The 22,726-nt window shown below is 36.0% G+C and overlaps 1 protein-coding gene across 2 annotated transcripts in view; it reads left to right on the top strand.

The window, feature by feature from the left end:
• ZBTB10 (zinc finger and BTB domain containing 10) overlaps positions 1-19,968 on the top strand; it is a 35,630-nt gene extending 15,662 nt beyond the window's left edge. For both annotated transcript variants that reach the window (XM_030304011.1, XM_030304010.1), the window contains exons 3-6: positions 11,487-11,585; positions 15,692-15,868; positions 16,098-16,270; positions 16,535-19,968. In XM_030304011.1, coding sequence (XP_030159871.1) covers positions 11,487-11,585; positions 15,692-15,868; positions 16,098-16,270; positions 16,535-16,840 — 755 coding nt within the window. In that variant the 3' untranslated portion in view covers positions 16,841-19,968. The remainder of the gene's footprint in view (positions 1-11,486; positions 11,586-15,691; positions 15,869-16,097; positions 16,271-16,534) is intronic.
• The last annotated feature ends 2,758 nt before the right edge of the window (positions 19,969-22,726 follow it).

Genomic DNA, 22,726 nt, shown 5'->3' with positions numbered 1-22,726 from the left:
TAGAACTCAGGAAAGGTTAGAAACTTCTGTCATTTTTATTTTATTAAGGTTTATGGGATAATTAAAACTATTGGGAAAGACTAAATTCTAGGTAATAGGGAAAAAAAGATGTCATTAATGAGTTAGTTCCTCTGCTAATATAAAAATTTCAAATACTTGTCTTGCTGATACACAGCCAGAAAACCAATTTCAGCCAAACGAAGTAGATAAAAATCTAAGATTAGAAATTAAATTGTATGAGTAAAAGTAATAACTAAATTATTTAACAGTGTGTTCACAGAGCAAGTCAAGTGTTAATCCTATTTTTGATCTTTTGATGCTCTGGGACTATAAGGAACATGGTTTTCTGAATCTAGATTCTTCTGTTATTTCATTCACACTAGCAGGTTGCACCCATTGTAAATACTGCTTTGCTTGTATACACATTTAATTTATGCATGCATATATACCACATTTTGTACAAACATTTTTTGAAATGACTGACAAATCAGCAAAACAATTTAGCAGTAAAGAAATTAAGTGTGCTAGTCAAGGGTGTTAATATGGTTGCCCTAATTAAGCTTTTAATTGGCTCTAAGATACTAAGCCTCTCTCAAAAGGAGGAAACATGCCAGTTCTGGAGGATGACAAACTTTTCTGGTACTGAATTCTGAAAGGAATCTCTCCATTGGGGTTTTATATAGTTGATACCATGTAGCATAATAACCATTTCCTCTGTAAATGAAGCCGTAGATTATATAACCTGATTTTTATCTTTAATAAAAGCTGATACAATTCTGTATAGATGATTGATTTTTTTAATGTTTTGTTTATTTTTGAGAGAGTGCCAGCAGGGAAGGGGCGGGGAGAGAGAGAGAGGGACAGGATCTGTGAGCTCTGCACTGACAGTAGCAAGCCACCTGAGCCAAAGTCTGATGCTAAACCTACTGAGACACCCAGGTGGCCCTGGATTTTTTTTTAATGTATACAGGATGCAAGGTGATTTTACCTCAGCAAAGAATTTAACAGTTCTTTTAAATAATCTAAAGTTCCTTTCTCTCATCTGAACTTCTCAGGGAAAACAGCTTTACAACATTTGTAAATTTCTATTAATCCTTTACAAATAGGGTTTTAGCTTTAAAATTTCAATTTGCATATTTGCCTTTTGGTTAAAAAGCAAATAATTTTTGAGTATTTAGAAGACAACTTGGAGAACAGAATGTTCAAGCTAAATATCTTTAAGATACTCTAATGGGTCATGTTTGGACTAATGAATTATTCTATTTATATTGAATTCTTCAGAGTTTGCTACTAACCAGCACTTCTGCTTTTTTCTATGTTTTGGATGATAATAGGTATATGCATTACCTTCAGTCAGATGTTGCAGAAACTTTAAAAAAAAATTTTCTAATGTTTATTTTTGAGAGAGAGAGCACAAGAGGGGGCAGGGCAGAGACAGAGAGGGAGACACTGAATCTGAAACAGGCTTCAGGCTCTGAGCTGTCAGCACAGAGGCCAACATGGGATTTGAACTTACGAATGGTGAGATCGTGACCTGAGCTGAAGTTGGATGCTTAACCAGCTGAGCCACCCAGGTGCCCTCAGAATCTTTTTTAATGTTTATTTTTGAGATAGGTTGAGAGTGTACATGCACCTGTGGGTGCGTGTGTGTACATGCAAGCTCGTGCATGCAAGGGAAAGGCAGAGAGAGGGACAGAGGATGTGAAGGAGGCTCTGCATTGACAGCGAAGAGCCTGATATGGGGTTCAGATTCACCAGCCATGAGATCATGACCTGAGATGAAGTCTGACAAACAACTGAGCCACGCAAGTGCCCCAAATGTTGCAGAATCTTAAACTGCTTTCTAAATGATTAACTTTTTACAATTTTGAAAACTGGCCATCACATTTGAGAGTCCTGTTTTGACCATGCCATATAAATTTACTGTATAAACTATTAAATATGTTTAAAAACCATGAAACTTGGCTTTATTTAAAGAGATGTGGGCTTTGGACTAGCTTTTGCCACTTAACTGTAACTGGTTCTGATTGTATCCCACATAATGTCTCTAATGGGAAGAAAGAAAGGAAAATTTTGTAATTCTGAAATCTTGAAATCTGTAAAAACTACCCAAAGCTTTTTCTTAATCATTTTGGCAACAAAACTTGATTCTTAGCTGGCAGCAAAACCAGCTATTTATATCTTTTACTCATTTTTTTAAATGTGAATATTCATGTTTCTTTGCAGAAATACTGTTCTGATTATAGGATGCTACCCCTAGACACCACTGGGAGTATTGTAGTTATTACTTTTATAAAATCTGAAAATTGCTGCCTTCTACATCTTACTGTAAGTAAGCATTTCAGATAGATTGATGGATCTAGATTAGTTTTCTTTGTTAGGGGGTCCCAGATGTTCTTTAACTTTGAGGCATCCTTTTGGTTGAATGTGTTATGAAGGATGATCTATAAGTGATAATATCCAGTCACTTTTCTTCAGAAACTGTTACAGTTGGGTGTTAAATGATAGTTTGAAGGCCTGATGATCATTTTAAAAAGTAAATGTCCACCAGTAGTGAATGGATTATAAAATACACTAATCCATAAGAATATTCCCAATGTTTAATCTTAAAAGGATGATAGTAGATAGCTGTATGGTGGTAGGAATATTCTGCCATCTTTTTTCCCCCTTCTTTTCATCTGCCTAGTGTTCCTTTCCTTCCCTGTCTGCCGTATTTGTCCCAAGAGATGACTGTAGTTAGGATTATTACCAATACGTTAGAAACCCTAAAGAAATAGAATCTGTGTGTCCAGACTAGGTACTGAAGAAGCCTTGTAGATCAGTTACAAAAGCATTTTTGTGAGTTCTGCCTGAGAGTATCAGATTGTCTAAGTGTCAATCCCTGAGAGTTCTATAAAACTGAAACTTTGGTTTCTGACATAGTCTTAATATTTATTCTGGGGTGACCAGAAGGCCTTAAATCTTCATTCAAAGATTTACTCTCCAGAAAAGTTATATTATAACCAAATATTATTTTTCTGAGATACCAGAATAGCTTTCCACATCATAACAGGAAATTTACTAGTAAATTTTTTAAAAATGTTTATTTTGAGAGAGTGAGCAAGCAGGGGAGGGGCAGAGGGAGAATCCCAAGCAGGCTCCAGGCTGTCAGCATAGAGCCTGACGTGGTACTCCATCTTATGAGATCATGACCTGACTTGAAATCAAGAGGGCTGCTTAACTGAGCCACTCAGGTGCCCCTGATAATAAAATTTCTATTTAAGTCCCCAAAAAAGTAAGTATCATGTCAGATGACGTTGATGTCAAGATTGAGGATTACCTTACCTGGAACTTGTTCATAGTAGGGTCGCTGTAGGGTAGAAACGTACCCAGTGCGTTGGAACAAATGTTTAAAATAAGTAGGATGAGCAGATGCAATGGGAGGTTCCTAACTGCTCAGAAGAGTTGGAGAAGGCTTCATGGAGAAGGCAATAGTAAGAACAGGGTCTTGTGTAAGACTTTGCCAGAGGAGTGGGAGGGCGTTCAGTGACTACAACATGGCAAGAAATCAGGGTAAATAGGTAAAAGAATAGAAGGAGTGTAGTGGGAAGATGAGGTTGGGTAGGTAGGTTAGAGCAGATTGTAATTCTCTTTGTTTTACATGGTAAGTTTGTCGATTTGGTTTCAAAAATAGACTGAGGTAGTGAGAGGTTTTTAACTAGAGATTAGGTGTGTTTATATTAGCCTTTAGGAAAAAAAACATTTGGAGTGTGTTGTTCATGGATTGGAGTGGGGAGTGATCTGGGTAGACCTTTTAAGGACTAGTGAGGGCAGAAATAACAACCCTAGTTGAGTAGTGCAAAGAAAAAACAAGAACTTAATCTAAGTAAAGATGGGGCAGTCACTTGAGTCAGTGGGGGAAAGGAAACTACTATATGTTGAGTCTCTATCCTACTACAGGAACTGTCAAGGGCATTTTATATGATACATTTATAACTGACTACTCTCCACTGAAAAGCAGAAAAAAACCTGATCACAATCAAGAGAAAAAAATTGTACCTGTTTATGAAAAAACAGTTCTGAAACTGTCTTCAGAGAAGAGAAACTTGATGTTGATATATTTATATGAAAGTGGAATATATCTTACTGGGTCTCTTAAGGATTTTTTGTACAGTTGAGTTAGTGACTTCCAAAACCTTGATTTCTGGGGCACCTGGGTGACTCAGTCGGTTAGGCTTCCGACTTCGGCTCAGGTCATGATCTCACGGTTCATGAATTCAAGCCCTGCATTGGGCTCTGTGCTCACAGCTTGGAGCCTGGAGCCTGCTTCAGAATCTGTCTCCCTCTCTCTGCCCGTCTCCGCCTCATACTTTCTGTCTCTCTCTCTCTCTCTCAAAAATAAATATTAAAAAAAATAATAAATCTTGATTTCTGATGTTCTCTATCATTTCATTGATTTCAAGAATATCTGTCTTTTAAGACAGTCTGAGTAAGTTTGTACCTACTTCATGTTTGGAATTTTGAGACCCAGAAGAAAATTGTTGGGGAAACCTTCCAACTTGGTTTTGTTTATTTAGCATTTACACGCAAGTGCCGTACCACTCCCTTTACCAGATGATTTGGAAGCATTGCCTGCCGTGGTCCAAGAGAAACCTGTAACGATAGGCCCCAAGATTAATCACACTTAATGACACCAGATTGATATTACACTTCACAGTTTACTCAGTATTTTCATTTACTGGTGTCACTTTTATTCATTAAAAAATTTTTTTAATGTTTATTTTGAGAGAGACAGAGTGCGAGTGGGGGAAGGGCAGAGAAAGAGGGAGACAGAATCTGAAGCAGACTCTAGGCTCTGAGCTGTCAGCACAGAGCCCGATGTGGGGCTCAAACTCGAACTGTGAGGTCATGACCTGAGGCGAAGTTGGATGCTTATAAACAAGTGAGCCACCCAGGCGCCCCCTGGTGTCACTTTTCACAGCAACTTTGTGAAGTGGGCAAACATTGCCACTCTTTTTTATGTGAGAAAAATGAAGTTGTGATTGTTATAAATTAAAGAGGGAGTAGAGACCAACATTTTACTTTATTTTACTTTTATTTTTTTAAATATTTATTTTGAGAGAATACTTGCAGGAGTGTGGGGGGAGAGGGGCAGAGAGAGGGAGAGAGTGAATTCCAAGCAGGCTCCTCACTGCCAGTGCAGAGCCCCACGCACAGGGCTCAGTCTTAATCTCACAACTGCAAAATCATGACCTGAGCTGAAATTGAGTTGGATACTTAAACGGAACTAACTGAACCACCCAGGCACCACACCATTCTTTTTTTTAATCTCATTCTCTTTTGTTTGCTTGTTAATCTGATTTTCTGTTAATCTGGTTTTTTAAAAATCCATGAATAAAATGTCATCTTTTTAAACATGCAAAAACATGGTTAGTCAGTTACTTAAAAATAAACCTGAAGAGAAAATTGCCTTCAAAGACAAAAATGTAATACTTACAAAGAACCACAATAGCTGATACCTAGGTACATTTAAGATTTTGGAAATGGTTTTATTAAATAAAGTTACTAAAGCAAATGTTGATTTAGCATGGAGTGTAAAGTTTATTTTTTTCATTTAGCAAAAAGTATAAAGTATCACTAGGAAACTAAGTTAAAGATGGGTGTACTTCTTCACTCATTTCTAGCATTGCAGATTGTGTTTTTTGTTGTTTTTTTTTTTTTTTGCCTCGTGTGCAGCAAGTCCGGAGGTTTGGAACTTATATATTCTCAGGAGGCAATGTAATATAGGCAATAAATGTAGCACTCTGCCACTAGCTTATCTTAGGTTCCGCATAAAGCTGATAATATTTTTACTATTCTTCCATAAATTTGTAGTAAAATTTAAATGAGATACATAAAGGGACTTACAGACTTGAATGCGTAAAATCTGGTGTTTGGTTTGTGTGTGTGGGGGGGAGAGGTCTGTAGTTACCTGTTCACTGGAGAAAAAGCAGCTTATAGCCATTTGAATTCAATCATTTAAATTCAGTCATTTGAATGATAATGCATAGTGTACCTATACCTGCTGTAATTCAGAAAGATGGCTATCTTGTGAAACTGTTTTAATAGTTCTTTAAAAAAAGGTCTTTTGTTTACAGAGATATCTTAGCCCTTTTTGCCAAGTTTAAACGAAAAAGATTTCAGTAGGAAGGTGGCGAATGTCCTAAAACCAAATATAGTAGAGTTTATTCTTTAATCCTATAGTTTTGGAGAAAAATGATGACCCAGAGTTACTGCTTTTGCTTGCTAGTGAAACAAAATTCATTTCTGTTTGAAGTGAATGGTTAGCTGCCTCCTATCCCATTCACATCAACTGATTAAAAATGATTTGCTAGGCAGTTTGGCTGGTTTTGAATAAGGTACCAGCATGATGTATTGATTCCTGAGTTAAACATGCTTATTGTCAACCTGGAAGAGCTCACCTATTCTAAGAATTTGTGTGTGTTTGTTTGTTTGTTTTGTTTTTAATGTTTATTTTTGAAAGAGAAACAGTGTGATAGGGGAGGGGCAGAGAGAGAGAGAGACAATCTCCTGAGCCATCCAGGCACCCATGAGAATTTGTTTTTGATATCAAGAACTAAGTAGTACCTTTTGAAAGAGATTTGATATTTGTAGCATGGTTATGATTTTGTTTTTGAGAAGAAATATTGTCCACAGAAAGAATATATTTGCCATCTGTTAAGCTTTCAGGTTGAGGTGTTCTGAGCTTAGGGTAAAGATCACAAATTAAATTCTAATACTTAAGAGGTAGAGTAGGAGACAGGAAATGTCTATTTTAAGAACTAGCTGAGGAAGCCTTCAACAAATCACTATAGAATGTTACATAAATAGAAACGCCCTGCCTGTATTTACAAACCCACTTTGTAGTGCCCTCTGAACAGGCTGTATTCTTCAGAATAGTGACTTTAAAAAAAAAAGATATTGGGGAAACCTAGTACAGTTGTTTGAATAACAATTTAAATTTACTATTGAAATACATTCAGGTTTTCATAGGAAAACAAAGGCACTAGATTTCAGTTAATTATTTTCAGTTACTGGTTATGTTTTAATGTTACTGTACACCAGAAAACTGAGAAATTGTCATTTAAATGCCATTAATTAAACTAGTAATAGAGGTTGCAGAAGGCAGAATATTCAAACCAACATTTAACAACACTTGTCGAAAAGCATTTTGTCACTCATTATGACAATGCTGGAAAAATAAAACCTAACCAATATCCCGTCTCTCAAGGAACAGGTAAAGGAGTCTGTGTCTATTTCCTTTTCCTGCTCTGCATATGAAGTACTTGTTCATTCTCCTGACAGCCAACATTTACTGTAGGCAATAACCTCCTATTTTACTATTCCACCTTATGGAGAATATAAAAGCCAATAGATGAATGCCCTTAAGTACTTGTCTTCAAATTTATCTCTATATGTTGATTATCCTTTCTCTCTCTCTTAAGTACCCAAACATTTGCTTCTGGATTCCAGACTCCTCTTTGCAGTATTTCCTCAATATTTTTAACTTTTCTCTTTCTTAGTGACCTCTTCATTTCAGCATTCAAAGATGTTTATTACTTTCATCTTTAAAAAAATAAACTCTTACTCTATTTCTCACTATTCCCTTTTGCAACCAAATCTCTCAGATTGTATTGTATATCATAATTCTTCATTTTCCATCCACAGCACAGGCCACTCTTGCTCTTTCTCCTTGCCCCACTGATAACACCAGTGTTACTCTAAGATCACTAATGATGTCCTAGGTGCTCAGTATTTATTGAATGAAAGTAATGCACATTTCAGTCCTTAATCTTGAAGTTTGGGCAGCATTTCAGCATTGTCATGGTGGAGTATTTCTTGAAATACTCTTTTTCCACAGGTGCCTGGGTGGCTTAGTCAGTTAAGCGTCCGACTTGGGCTCAGGTGTCCCGTGTCAGGCTCTGTGCTAACAGCTCAGAATGGAGCCTGCTTCAGATTCTGTGTCTCCCTCTCTCTCTGCCCCTCTCCCTCCCTCCCTCCCTCTCTCCCTCTCTTTCTCTCACTCTCTCACACACACACAAATAAACATTAAAAAAAATTTTTTTTAAATAATCTTTAAGTCCTTTTATATCCTTTTCAAGTTTATTGAATGCTAGGATTCCTCAGCATATTGGTCATATTTTTTTCCTCATGGTCTCCTCTGTTTACTTCCGTGGTCTTATTTACCACATATATTCTGACAACTCATTTTTATCACCAGTTTAAGCATCAAATCTGTATAGCCTTTGGTACTAAATTTCTTCACTTGGGAGCTTAAATTAAAAAAAAAAAATTAAAAGTTTGAGTGTTTGCTATTTACCAGACAAAGAGCTAAGCACTTTTCATTTATCTAATTTGGTCCTTTGAGATAATAAATGAAAAGTGCTTAGTTCTTTGCCTGATAATTTCCCCATTTTTATAATAGAACAGTTCTCAGTCTCTAGTAAGCATCAGAATCACCTAGAGGGCTTTTTAAAATGCAGATTTCTGGGCCCCACCACCACAGTATCCTGATTCAGTAGGTTTGGGATAGGTTCTGAAAATTACATTTCTAGCAAGTTCCCGGATAATGCTGATGCTGCTGATTTAGGAGCTATACTTTGAGAACCACTACGTTAGAATAGCAAAATAAGCTGCTTCACAACTGTCACACAGCTGGGAAGTGGCACAGATGAGATTTGGTCCCAGGCAGTATCTAGAGTTTACCCATTTAACCCCTATTCCTACTCCAAACCTATTATTAAATTACCTCTTTCTTAGGTATGTCAAACTCAGTATCTTCATAACTATGTAAGCCTCCAAAACTGGTCCTCTACCCACCAGAGTTTCCTAACTGCCTTTAGTATAGGCTGGAAATTTCCCTCATTACCTTCAAACCCTGCCTTTTCCATATTCAGTCTGTCACCAAGCACTATTGGTTCTTCCTCCACAAAGTTTCCTTACTTATCTACTTTCCCCCATTTGTTGCTCTCGTCAGTCAAGGCCACCATCAGTTCTTAGCTGAATTTCTAAAATAGTTTCCTAGCTAGTCACCTTTTTGCCCTCTTTTAATTAATTCATATAATACCAGGATTTTTTTTTAAGGTAAATGAAATTAACACCTTGTTTAAAATCCTTCTATTGCTTTTAGACTATAGGCCAGAATCCTGACCATGACCTGCAGGGCTCTATATGACCTATCTGCACCTGCTTGAGAGGATCAATATATACTCTTCTCTCCTTCATTATGCAAATACGTAATCCTACTGGCTTCTTAGACCAGACCATAAATGCCAGATCCATTCAGTGATTTGAGGTTTTATAACTATGCACTAGAACCATTACTGGGTGGAATTCCATTGTGTAAGTGTACCACAGTTTCATTTGCCCACCATGGAGTTTTTTGGCTTTTTATTTTTGAATCAAGTATCTGCTTATGTAAAGAGGAAGGATTTCTCTTTTTGTTATTAAAAATTTTTTTTTTATCTTGAGTGTTGGGAAGCTAGATCAATAAGTACGGAGTGGTATTATCAAAAATGAATATTGGGGGACACCTGGGTGGCTCAGTCGGTTAAGCGTCCGACTTCAACTCAGGTCACGATCTCGCGGTCCGTGAGTTCGAGCCCCGCGTCGGGCTCTGGGCTGATGGCTCAGAGCCTGGAGCCTGCTTCAGATTCTGTGTTTCCCTCTCTCTCTTCTCTGCCCCTCCCCCGTTCATGCTCTGTCTCTCCCTGTCTCAAAAATAAATAACCGTTAAAAAAAAAATGAATCTTGGAAGTAGAGGACAGATTGTCCATAAAAAGTGGCATTTAAAAAATAAAAAAAAATTTTTTTTCAATGTTTATTCTTGAGAGAGACAGCATGAGTGAGGGAGGGGCAGAGAGAGAAGGAGACACAGAATCTGAAGCAGGCTCCAGACGCTGAGCTGTCAGCACGGAGCCTGATGCTGGGCTCGAACTCACGGACCGCAAGATCATGACCTGAATGACCTGAGCCAAAGTTGAAAGCTTAACGGACAAAGCCACACAGATGTCCCCAATTTTTTTTAAGTTTATTGAGAGAGATAGAGGCAGCATGAGCAGGAGAGGGGCAGAGATGAAGAGAGAGAGAATCCCAAGCAGGTTCTACCTTACACAGGGCTCAAATCCACAAAACTGAGATCATGACCTGAGCTGAAACCGATAGTCAGATGCTCAGCTGACTGAGCCATCCAGGAGTGTCAAAAGTGGCATTTTTAATGTTTATTTTTGGGGCTCCTGGGTGGCTCATTCAGCTGAGCATCTGACTTTGGCTCAGGTCATGATTTTGCAATTTGTGAGTTTGAGCCCCACATCTGCTCTGCACTGACAGCTCAAAGCCTGGAGCCTGCTTTGGATATTGTCTCCCTTTCTCTCTGCCCCTCCCCTGCTTGCATTCTGTCCCTCTCTCAAAAATAATAAACATTAAAAAGTTTTTTTGAAGTTTATTTTTGAGAGAGAGCGTGCCTGTGCTCACGAGTGGGGGAGGGGCAGAGAGAGAGAGGGAGACAGGATCTGAAGCAAGCTCTGCACTGTGTATGACCTGAGCTGAAGTCGGACACTTAACCAACTGAACCAACCAGGCGCCCAATAAAAGTACCAAGAGGATGCCTTGATTTCAACTTCAGGTCATGATCTCATGGTTCATTAGTTCCAGCCCTGGGTGAGGCTCTGTGCTGAGGATGTGTAGCCTGCTTAGGATGCTGTCTCCCTCAAAATAACATTAAAAAAAGATAATGAATAGAACTATGAGCATTATATTTAGAAGCAAGGAGACCCAAGAAACTGTTTCAGTAATTCACTAATCCAAGAGAATGATGATGCCTGAATTAAGGCAGTGGTAGAGAAACAGAAGGGATGGAACAGACTTAAAAGAAATTAACAGATTGGAACCAAAAGTATTGGTATCATTAGTATGTCATTTACGCTGCCTTTCCACATCCTTTCCATATATCAAGGTTAATTCTAAGGAATTACCTCTTCTCTGAAGCCTTGCTTTACTATTCTAGCTTTAATTGGTCTTTTTCACTTCTGAATCAATACAGAAACCATGTTTTACACACCTAGTACTTGGTACTAGCAGCAGTAGCAGCTGTCATTGGATGCCAGACACCAAAACTCTAACACTTGACTTGCATTACCTATATATATCAAATCTGTGATCTAGTTGGAAGCATATGAGGAAACTGAGGTACTTGCTCACATAGCCAGTAGCCTAATTCACCCTGTCTCTAAAGCTTATTCATGTTCAGTACAGTGTACTCACTGTTGAGTGTGCACTTGTTCTTGTGGTTGAAAACCATGTCTTAACGATTTTGTACCTTAATAGCATTAAGCATATAGCAGGTATTTAATACTTACAGATATTTTTCTATTTGGTGTTGCATAAGAAACAATACCAAGAAGGGAGTGGTGTTTTGATGATGGCTATGGTATGGTTGTAAATAACCGATTAAAATATCTCCTTTTCAGACCTGGATGGTGCTCTACTCTCAGGGCCAGATTGTGATAGGAATGTGAATACAAATTTATTGGCTGAAGCCAGCTCCAATCAGGATGGAGGTGATGCTGGTAGGTGCAGTAGGATTTTATTAGTAAGAGTATGTTTAAGAGGATTTAAAGATTTGGCATTGTTTGTGTATATGTTTAAGGACCTACTGCAGTTTCTTTACTGTCTGTCTGTCTAATCAGTTTATCTATTTATTTTTAAGTAGGCTCCACACCCAGCCAGGCGCCCCTCAGTTTCTTCCCTTAAGGAGAGTAGCTATGTTTCTGATAATGCTTTGGAAGCCTGGTAAACACAAATAGATGGGTGTTTCTTATTCTTTGTGGGAGGCATTTATTTAGAGATTTTAGAATTCTTAAATATCAGAATAATTAAGTTAATAGAGATGGTGGTTTCCTGCTAGTATATACATGGAATGAGAATGGTAATTATCCAAATGGCTAGTTAATGTATTTTAATTAGCTTTGATATAAAATAATAGTATGATTAGTGATGGCAATACAAAATGTTAATTCTGAATAGTAATATTTCTATCATTTGAACTTTGGGAGAAGTAAAGGCAAAGAATCCATGAATATTCCAGAGAATAACGTGAGTCTAAGTAAATTAGGAGAGGGAAAAGCTTTCATAACAGAATGCCAAGCTAATAAATACAGAATGATAGAATTGAAAAATAACCCACAGGAAACAATTCAAGATCATCCATGGATGTTAAGCCACTGTTGATGGGCTTATCCCATAATGACTGGGCAAAAGACTGTTGTAATAGCATATTCACATGGTCTCCGTGTTATCCCATAGATTATTTCAGTTACAAAAAAGAAAAGATTTCTTTACAATAAAAAAAACAGAAATAACCTGCCTCTTGCCATAATGCAGTAGCAGGTGCACAACATCACCTATGCCAAAATGTTTAACTCAAATCTGATCATGAGGGAGATATCAGACAAGCCTACAGAAATCTAGCTACTCTGGGTTTTTTAAATGTTAATGCCATGAAAGACCAGCAGAAGAACCACTAGACTCCAGGAGACCAACCAAAAGGCATCAGTCTTGATAACATTAGGGTTCTAAATTGAGTAAAGGGGCATTTGGGGAACAGTTGGAAATTTGAATATGTAGTATGGGTTAAATGGTAGTTGGGCAATTTTAAATTTCTTGGATGTGATAAAGGTACTGTGGTTATGTTTGAAAAAGCTCTAGAAGATACATGCTATATTGAGGGGTGAAGTGAATTTCTACACATAAACATTTTCAATGGAGGATGGTCCATATAATCTTTTCAAAAAAAGTAAACCCTTGATTTAAAGCCGTTTCTCTTAGGGGTCATTTTGATCCATGTGCTTTTTATGACTGAGATCAGCCTTTGTCTTAGGATTTGAGTTCAGAAAAACGCTGCTTTCTTCTTAGTTATGGAAAAATGTACCCTGAAGGATATTAATAAACAGTGAGCACAGTTTTGAAGTAGATCTTTAATTACCTTAATGATCTTCCAGTGTATTGAATTATAAAGGCAATACCTTTGTCAAACTGCTCATATACTTCCTATAAATAGTAATTTCTACTGTTATAAGAATTGGGACAGGTGAAAGAAGTTTGGGTTGAGGTTTTCTTAATTTGAATTTTGTATTCTAGATATGGTGTCTCTTGTCTGTTATCCTGGATGTTTATCAGATCTTTAGATTACCTAGAGAAATACAGAATTTCAAGTATTAAAAAGTTTTAATTTTTTTATGTTAAGTATTTTGAGGAAGTAAAAAATAGTACGTGTGTGTTAGCATTCACTAGATACATTTATTCAATAAATAGTTGAAGGGTATATGCTTTGGACATTAGCAATACAAAGGTGAGTAAAACAGGCAAGTTCTTGCTCTCAGCTTTTTTGTACTGATTTCATCAAGAACTACAAGTCAAAGCTCAGGCTTTATGTAGAAGTGTAAAACTGAAAATTGATAGATTTGTGTTCCCAGGCTACCACCCCCATCCCAGTCTCCACCCCCCCCCACACACATGTACACGCATGATGTCTCACTTAGGATTCTGAAAACTTACCCTTGAACAGAAGTACATCATAGTTTAATTATCTAATTGTCAATTCAGAAGTCTTTCCTGACATTAAAAAGGTATAAAGGTATTCCAAGTATAAAACAATTTACATTAATAGAAATGAATTTTTTTTTTAAGTTTATTTATTTTGAGAGAGAGGGGCAGAGAATCCCAAGCAGGCTTTTGCTGTCATTGTACGGCCTGATAATGGGGCTCAAACCCAAGAAAGGAGAGATCGTGACCTGAGCTGAAATCAAGAGTTGGATGGCTCAACCAACTCAGCCTCCCCTGTGCCCCAATAATAGTGAAATTTTAAACACCTTAGAGACCTTTTGCATTGTTGGTTAGTGATACTTCCACTGAAGAAGAAATATTAAGTTATTTTAATTTTTTTAAATGTTTATTTTTGAGAGAGAGAGAAGGAGAGCATGAATGGGGGACAGGCAGAGAGAGAGAGAGGGAGACCACAGAATCCAAAGCAGGTTCCAGGCTCTGAGCTGTCAGCACAGGGCCTGATGCAGGCCTCAAACTCCTGAACCATGAGATCATGACCTGAGCTGAGGTCGGATGCTTAACCGACTGAGCCACCCGGGCACCCCAAGTTATTTTAATTTTTAAGAGAAGTAGTATATCTGGCAGGTAGATACAGGAAAATAAATTTTTACAAAGTCCTTTTTAACAAGCATTGTTTTGTATAAATCCATGGTTTTTGTGGGAGGAAAATTAATTACTGCACAAGTGAGTGAGTATATAGCCTGGAAAGGAGTGTTCAGGCAGAGGAAAGAAGAGTTTAAGTGCAAAGGTCTTGCAGAGAGGGACCCATTTTCCCATGGAGGAACAGTACAAAGGCCAGTATGGCTGAAACAGATTGACCAGGGGGAGTCGTTAGAAGCAAGGGCTAGAGTAGGTAAGGCTATGTAAGATTTTGGAAGTCTTTGGTTTTTACTATGAATGAGATATGGGTAGTCCTTGCAGGCTTTTGAGCAGAGCAGTGCCAGGCTCTGAATTAAAGTTCTGAAAGAATCTCTAATTGCTGTGTTGAGAGCAGACTGTAAGAGGGCAACATTGTGAGCCTGGATACAAACTCTGATGGCTACTGAAAATAATCCAGAGGCAAGAGTTGATGATTGATTGGATCACTGTGGCAATAGCTATGGAGAATTCTGGATATGTTTACATTGCCACAGGATTCCTGGATTTAGGGAAATACATACAATATTCAAGAAGGAATCTTGTCCAGGGGTGACTGGCTGGCTCAGTCGGTGGAGCATGCAACTCTTGATCTCAGGGTTGTAAGTTCATTCAAGCAAGCACATTGGGTTTAGAGATTACTTAAAAAATAAAATCTTAAGAAGTAAAAAGGAATCCTATCCAAAGGAGGTAATTTTTCTCTTAGCTAGTCTAAAGGTCCTCTGGCACAAATTCCTTAAGGGATATTGACTATTCTAATTCTACTTTCTGGATTTAAGAATGGAGTTAGAGAGGTTTTGATGAACTCCCCAAGAAGGCATTCAGTTACCTTGCCCAGTGTGTCTGAAACAACAAACGGGTGTAATAATGTGAGAACCTTGAATTTGTAATTTCCTTGTATTTATTCTTCATTCTTCATCTGTTTTTCTATACTGATTAGTCTTAAAAACAAGATTGTGATTATTTGGGGCACAATAAGGACACTATTCCATTCCACAGCTGGGCTTCAGGGCGATAGTCTCAAATGATATAATAATTAGGAGTAACAATTAAGAGTGCTGTTTTGAATGTTTGAAATACAGTATAAAAGAGCACTTTTCTTGTGGCCTCCATGCAGTATTAAATAGTATTTAGATTTATTTCCCTAAATTTTTCTCTACCTGTGGTTGAATTGTGTTTTAAATTTTAGTTTTTCTATTTCAGATGCCTGCCAATCAGGGTTTTATGATTAGGATAATAAATTATGGAAAAAAGTGCAATAAAGTATGCAGACATGTCATTTTAGACTAAAATGTAGACATTTTTATTTAGCTATTTATATTAAGCTTCTCTATCATAGTGCTCATAAAATATAAATAAATATTTTTTTCTTTTAATTCTAATAAGAGGTGTTTATTACCACCATTATATCAGAATGACTTTTCAATTGTATTAGGTACTTCACATGATTTCAAGTATGGCCTGATGCCTGGCCCTTCAAGTGATTTCAAGTATGGATTGCTACCAGGTACTTCAAATGATTTCAAGTATGGATTGATACCAGGTGCTTCAAATGATTTCAAGTATGGATTATTGCCTGAATCTTGGCCAAAACAAGAAACTTGGGAAAATGGCAAGTATTAGTCATCTAAACATCTACAGATTTTTAAAATTATTTTTAACAATTAAAAGCTTCCATATTCTGGGTTTTAAAAAAATTGAATAGTATGGTAGCCCTATAATAATCCCTGTTCTCAGGGATAGAGACAAGGTTTTGATAGCAAATTTTCTGTTTAACATATAATTGCTTTTTGTGTGTGTGTGTGTGTTTGTTTCGTTTTGTTTTGTTTTTATTCTCAAAGGTGAATCATCTCTAATCATGAACAAGTTAAAATGCCCTCATTGTAGCTATGTAGCCAAATACAGACGAACACTAAAAAGGCATTTGCTCATTCATACGGGAGTCAGATCATTTAGCTGTGACATTTGTGGAAAACTGTTTACTCGCAGAGAACATGTGAAAAGACATTCCCTGGTAAGTAACTTTAAATATAAATGATCTTTGAGATAAACTATATTCATGTCAGGGAAATTTAAGATATTTTAACACTATTACCTGAAATTTAGGGAAGGTTGATATTAAATAAATTGCCTTAAACGGAGAATGTGATTTATGAACTGAACTTCATACAGAAAAACAAGGTATATATTCACTCATTGTTGAATGGGTGGTTTGAGTGGTTCAAATGCATTATTGTCTGTACTATCCTTATATTGGATTTTTCCCCCCTTCAATTAGGTGCATAAAAAGGATAAAAAATACAAATGTATGGTGTGTAAGAAGATCTTCATGTTAGCAGCCAGTGTTGGAATAAGACATGGATCTCGACGCTATGGCGTTTGTGTAGACTGTGCAGATAAATCACAACCAGGAGGGCAAGAAGGTGTAGATCAGGGACAGGATACAGATTTCCCTCGGGATGAAGAATATGAGGAAAATGAAGTAGGAGAAGCTGACGAAGAGCTGGTTGATGATGGAGAAGATCAGAATGATCCATCTCGATGGGATGAATCAGGAGATGTTTGTATGTCTCTAGATGATTAACTGACCTATACTCCTCAAGGATGCTGCATTTGGACATAATATGAATCGACAATTTGAATTGTTGAACTGAAGGCTTGCAAAATATGGTACATGCTGGATGGTAGTTATGTTGCTGTGAAAACTGTAGGGTCAAAAAGCCTTATAGCAAAAAAAAATTTTTTTTTTATATTTGCACAGGACTGTACAGCAAACAACCTTGTGGTTGGATTACATGGAGTCCCATCTTCAGTCAGTTATCAAAAATATTTTTTATTTATAGGATATACAGTAACTATTTGGGTCCTATGAATATATAGTACGTGTCCTTAAAGAGCTTACATTCATGTGCCACTTTAACATGAATGAAGAAAACCCATTTATGAGACTACAGTGACAGCTGACCCAATTCTCTGTCCATCAAACCACTCAGGCTAGTTTGTACTAGTAGAGTTTTGTTTCTATTTTTATTTTTATTAATTTTATTTTTTTTAATACAGATTTTCAGTGAGGGGCCTTTTCAGCCCCATGGGTTCTACCTTTCTGTATTTTTCCATTTTAATTTGCTTCATAACTTAAACCAAGTCTCTTCTAGTCTTAGGTATTATTTCTCAATTTTGTGCTGATGGGCATGTTTATAAGAACTGGAGAGGTAATTTATTGGAATGAACTAACTGACTTCCTCCATTCCCCCTTTCCTTTTTGACATGAATTTTACTACTTTACAAATGAAGAAATGATGTTGCAAAGTTAACATGGCGAAGTTGACAAATACCACTAAAATGATTATGATCTAGAAGTAACTTTCTCCTGCTGCTGTAATCGATAAATGGTTACTATATGACGTTTTCTGACATGGTATTCGGTTTTGGGTATCTGTTACTTTGGCACTATTCTGGTTTGCCTCTTTTTATTTTTGCCAGTGTACTATACCTCAGTCCTATATGAAAAGACAGAAATCTAATCGAAAGAAAAGTCATCATAGAAACAATAAGGAAAATGATTTGTTTCCTAATTTGACCTCCATGTCCAGTTTGGTTAGCTTGTTATGCAATATAAGTGAAATATCAGGTTTTTATTCCTGTGCCCTTTTTATCATTAAAAATAACACAAAAAGTGCATTCTCTTTTGTTTGATACTTACTGGGATATTGAACGTTTTGAAATTATGATAGATCATTATTTTTTCAATTCCTCAAAGTTACTACATCTTCACATATAGTCTTTCTGGTAGTCACCATGATTCAACAATCTGCAAAAATCTTACAAATAAGATATTGAGAGGCTTTACAATTATTCTGTTAACTAAATTCTTCAGGGTACAAGGGGTGATGTATTAAGTTGAAATTGTCAGATTTATTTAGCCTAATGACAGATGAATTAGCTGATTGTTAAACTCACAGCAGCATTTCACATAATTAATATTAACATGCATGACATTTATCAGGAACATATTGTATATTATATAAGATTGAGGGATATCATATTTTCAGCTTTCTTTTAAATAGAAATTGAGTATATTTTCCTATTTTATATCAGGTCACTAAATTATGCTATTTGTGTGGAAAAAATTGCAAAGTATACTTTGACAGACATAATCCTTTTGGTGCTCCATCTGATCAAAGTTGAAAAGCTGATAGGTTTTTTAAGAGACAAGCTTTCTCATTGTCTCCGACTTCAGTACTATAATGGTTTAATGTTAGACATTGATGTTTTTGCTTGGATAAATCAAAGATATAAAATACAGTTACATGGTTAGATACATCTTTTGTCATCTAAACTTTATTGTAGTTTCTACATAATTGTAAAACTGACATGAATAGTTTGGTTTGATTTTTGTTTAAGACTGAAGAGTACATCTTATTCTCAGTGTTCTAGACAAATGAGTATAATGTAATTCTGGTGGGGTCCAAAGTAGACGTTAGTTGGGCAAAGATACTATGAATGAAAAAGTATTTTAAACGTAAAATGTTCTGCTTTGTGAATATGTAAGTATAGTATAAAGATTTCTTTCATCCCATTATCCCCCTCCTTTAAAATAAACCATAGTTTACAATTGGTAGATCTGTCTATATATAAATATATATTAAAGAGAAAAGATATATATCTGAAAATCACCTAAATCTGCTTTATTAGACTACAGTTCACTTATTGCATAGAAACTGGACTTGGCTTTACATTCTTAATGTACTTTTACTTTTCCTCAAGATATGAACTTACTCTCTTTAAACTGAATTTTCTTTTACTACTTAAATCATTTATGTATATCTGGTAAATTATGACCAAATTTTTGTTAGATTGCATACAGTAAATTGAAATACACACTTGGTACACTACGGGATTGTTGTGCTTTTGTTTTGGTTTTAGTTGGAAACAAGGTTTGATGTAGATGGCTTGTTACTGTTAATTTAAAATATTCTATAATTGTCCATTACTTTTTATGTTGTGTTGTGACAGATTTGGCTATATTTTTAGTCAACTGAAATATGATACTTTAAAAGTTTGTTTTTAGAAAGGTAATCCAAAGGAATAATGTTTATACTCTTGAATATATTAGCCTCAGCCTATATAAAAATTTCTTCTTTAAAGTAAACATTTTACCAGAAACAGAACTGACAGATTTTTCTACTTGCTGACTGCCTAACTTATTTTGTTTCATGATCTCGAGGGACTGCCTTTTCCCTTCTAGGTCTTTTTTTAAAAATAGTTTTAGTACTAAGGTATACTACTGGACTTTTTTTTTTTTTTTTAAAGTATATTCTTTTTCTGACTTACAGTACAATTTCAGGAAGTTGATAGATAATAAGAACTTATGATTGGTCTCAAGGTGACAATGAAATACTCATAATTTTGTCTGTGGAGCCCTGGCAGAATTATGTGTTATACATTTGCTGAATTTTTCTCTTGTAACTTATATTTTAAATGAGAAGCATATTTTAGAGCTTGTAATTTTAATGAAGAGGAAGAATATAAACTTTCTTTCCTATTTGCTCTAGTAACAGACCCTCTCATATAAGTCAAGATCATGTATTATTTCTTAGAATTCTCAGAGACAGTTACTTCCATATGGTCCCTGCATTGTTGTTATTGGCCCTCATTATTCATATTCACTAGATGTTTTGCTAAATTTTAGCACCCTAGCAATTAAGAGCTTAAAAAAAACTGTAGGAAGGGGAAGCTGAACACTAATGAATAGCTTTGAAATTTGAGGGGGGAAGGGAAACACTAGCTGGTTTTGGTAGAGCCATCCTGCTGGAGAAGAGAGAAATGAATGAGTTAATTCATGTAAAGCGCTTAGAACAATGTCTGGTGCATAATAGGAGCCTAATACATCTTAGTTTAATAATAGATGTGAACCAAGAGGAAAGGGGGAGAAAATAGAAAATGAAAGGATCAGGGTTGGGAAATTTATATTCATACAGTACAGTTGTAAAAGGCCTGAAGATGACTGGAGGAGTATAATACGGGGCAAAGTGTGATGGAAGAGGAGTTTTAAAAAATAAATTTAAAAACTTCGGTAAGCTTTATGTATATTTTAAAGATTTTGTCAACATAGAAGAGTTTATTTTTCTGGATAATGATTCAAAAGCTACCATTGTTTTAGTGCCTACATGTGCCCTTGCGCTTTACATTATTTTGTCTAATTCCCTAAGGTGGGTGCTATTGTCTCCATTTTATGGAAGAGAAAAGGCTCCAAGAAATTTGCATAACATAACTTGCCCGATGTGACACAGCTACTAAGTGGTAGAGCTGGGTTTTGACCAGATCTGATTCTGAAGCCCATGTTCTTTTTAGGGGGCTCTATTAACTGCCTCATTAAACTTTTGTAGAATTTCAGTGCTTTAAAAGCAGTTTGTGTATGGAGACATGTTCTCCCCATAAAACATCATACGTTAGGAATTTGAGTGTCTAATCTTTCCTCCCCCTCAAATATCCTTATCAGTCTTTTCCTCCTAATACAGCAGTTTTGTCACCTGACTATAAATAAGACACCTGACCTCAGTGTAGCACATGCTATTAATTGGCTGTGGCATTTTTATTTTTAAAAGGATGGTCTTAAAGTGAAGAACTAGATGCGAACCCCAGTTTTTGTGCCGTTCAGTCACCCAGATCCTTAAACTTAACTATGGTACATAATATATGTGCTTAGAACTAACAGGTGTTTTTTCTTAGTCACTTTAGGATTTAAAATGGAAAGTTTTTTCCTGCTGTATCCCTGCTTTCAAATGAAGTTGAACAGTTCTTAGATAGTTTAAAATGTGTTAGGGATAAGCACACTTTAAAAGATGTTTTCTGGCCCTGAATTTTATGACATTGGGTACTTAATTTGGAGTACACTGGCTATTGAGAACAAAATTTTGGGTTGAGGAGAGGGATGGTTGAGGCCATTATGAAATGGGAGAATCAGCATTTTAAACACTGTAAACATAAAAGAACGCTTTCTTCTGCCTGCTGTTTGTAAAAGCTCTTGGGGAAGATCTTTTACGAAGACCAATTTTTTTAAATGTAATTTACCTACCTAGTATAAGTGTCCTAAGACATGTATGTAAACTTCCAAAACTGTTTTGTCTGTGTATTTAGAAAATACACAAGAATCTTTATCAAACCTAAAAATATAAACTTGTGAGCACTAAACTTCCTTCTGGCTTTGTGAATTTTGTTGACTCTGACATTTAATTCAGATTTCTTTGAAAGTGTATTAATTTGGACTATTTGGGGTAGGGGAGCACCTTTGTAAACTTTGATTTATGTATAATTCAGATATCTTTGTACTTAAGGTTTACAAGTTTGAATTACATAATAGGGTTTTTTGGTTTGTATGTTTTTATATGAAGTGCATAAATGACTCAAACTACCTCCTTGTAATGCTTGGAGAGCTGCTTTAATTCATAGATAGCAGTGATTTGTAATCAGCATTTCATCTATCTTTTAATCTTTATTACTTTTGGGATTCTTTACAGGTTTTAGAAAACATTAAAATATTTCCCCTCTAATTTACACGTGTGCATAATTTTGGAAGTGGATTGAAAAGCAAAGGTAAACTACATCCCATATTTACTGCGTATTAGTAGGCTAATGAATTACAAGTAAATCTATGTTTTGGGTGTCTGTAACTTTAATAATATAGAGAAAACATACTTGTTTTATTATTACTTTTTTAGGTATTTGTGTTTGTGGTGTTAGTAATAGAACAAAGGAAATCATAGAGTGACCAGATACAGACTTCACTAAAGAAATGAAGAAGGGTGGCCATGTAATGTGTAAAAGCCTAGTGTCTTAAAATTACAAAAGCCATCATGTGGCAGAATAATTACATATATTCTGTATGGTTCCAAGAGGTTAAGACTGGGACTATTTGACTCCAGATTAAAAACCAGCTTTTAGTAATTATCCAAAGATGAAATGTAATTGCTTCAGAAAGAAACCAGATGTCCTATTGCTGGAGATATTCTAGAGAAAGTGGAAGATTACCTGATAAGCCTTTTGGCTAAGGTAATAATTGACCAAACATTTCTATCCAAAGGTGTTTTGTTTTTCGCTTAAAAATTTTTGGACCATTGTAGTTAACCAGTTTTTTTATCTGGTTTAGCAAGAACATTGATAAGATTATGCGTAAGTATCTCATGACACCAAAAAGGATACAGTGGAAATTAAGAACGATTGGTTTAGCTTTATGGAAAAAATTGCTATTTGAGCTTTTTTCTTTCACTTTGCACATCACCACAGACCAATGTTTGGAAGGTAGTATAGGAAATTAAATTACTGGGTCCTTGGTAGGATGAGAAAATTAAAGGTCCTTCAGGTCTTCGTCTGTGTTGTAACTTTTTCTCAATTTTGAACTAAAGGAAATAAAAAATGAACCACAAGAAATCTATTCAGTTAATTATAGGAATTAAAAAATAGGTTGTAT

Source organism: Lynx canadensis, chromosome F2 (genome assembly GCF_007474595.2).
Source record: "Lynx canadensis isolate LIC74 chromosome F2, mLynCan4.pri.v2, whole genome shotgun sequence".
Lineage (NCBI taxonomy): Eukaryota > Metazoa > Chordata > Mammalia > Carnivora > Felidae > Lynx > Lynx canadensis.
Note: the sequence above shows the minus strand (reverse complement) of the source record. Positions and strands in the feature narration are given on the sequence as shown.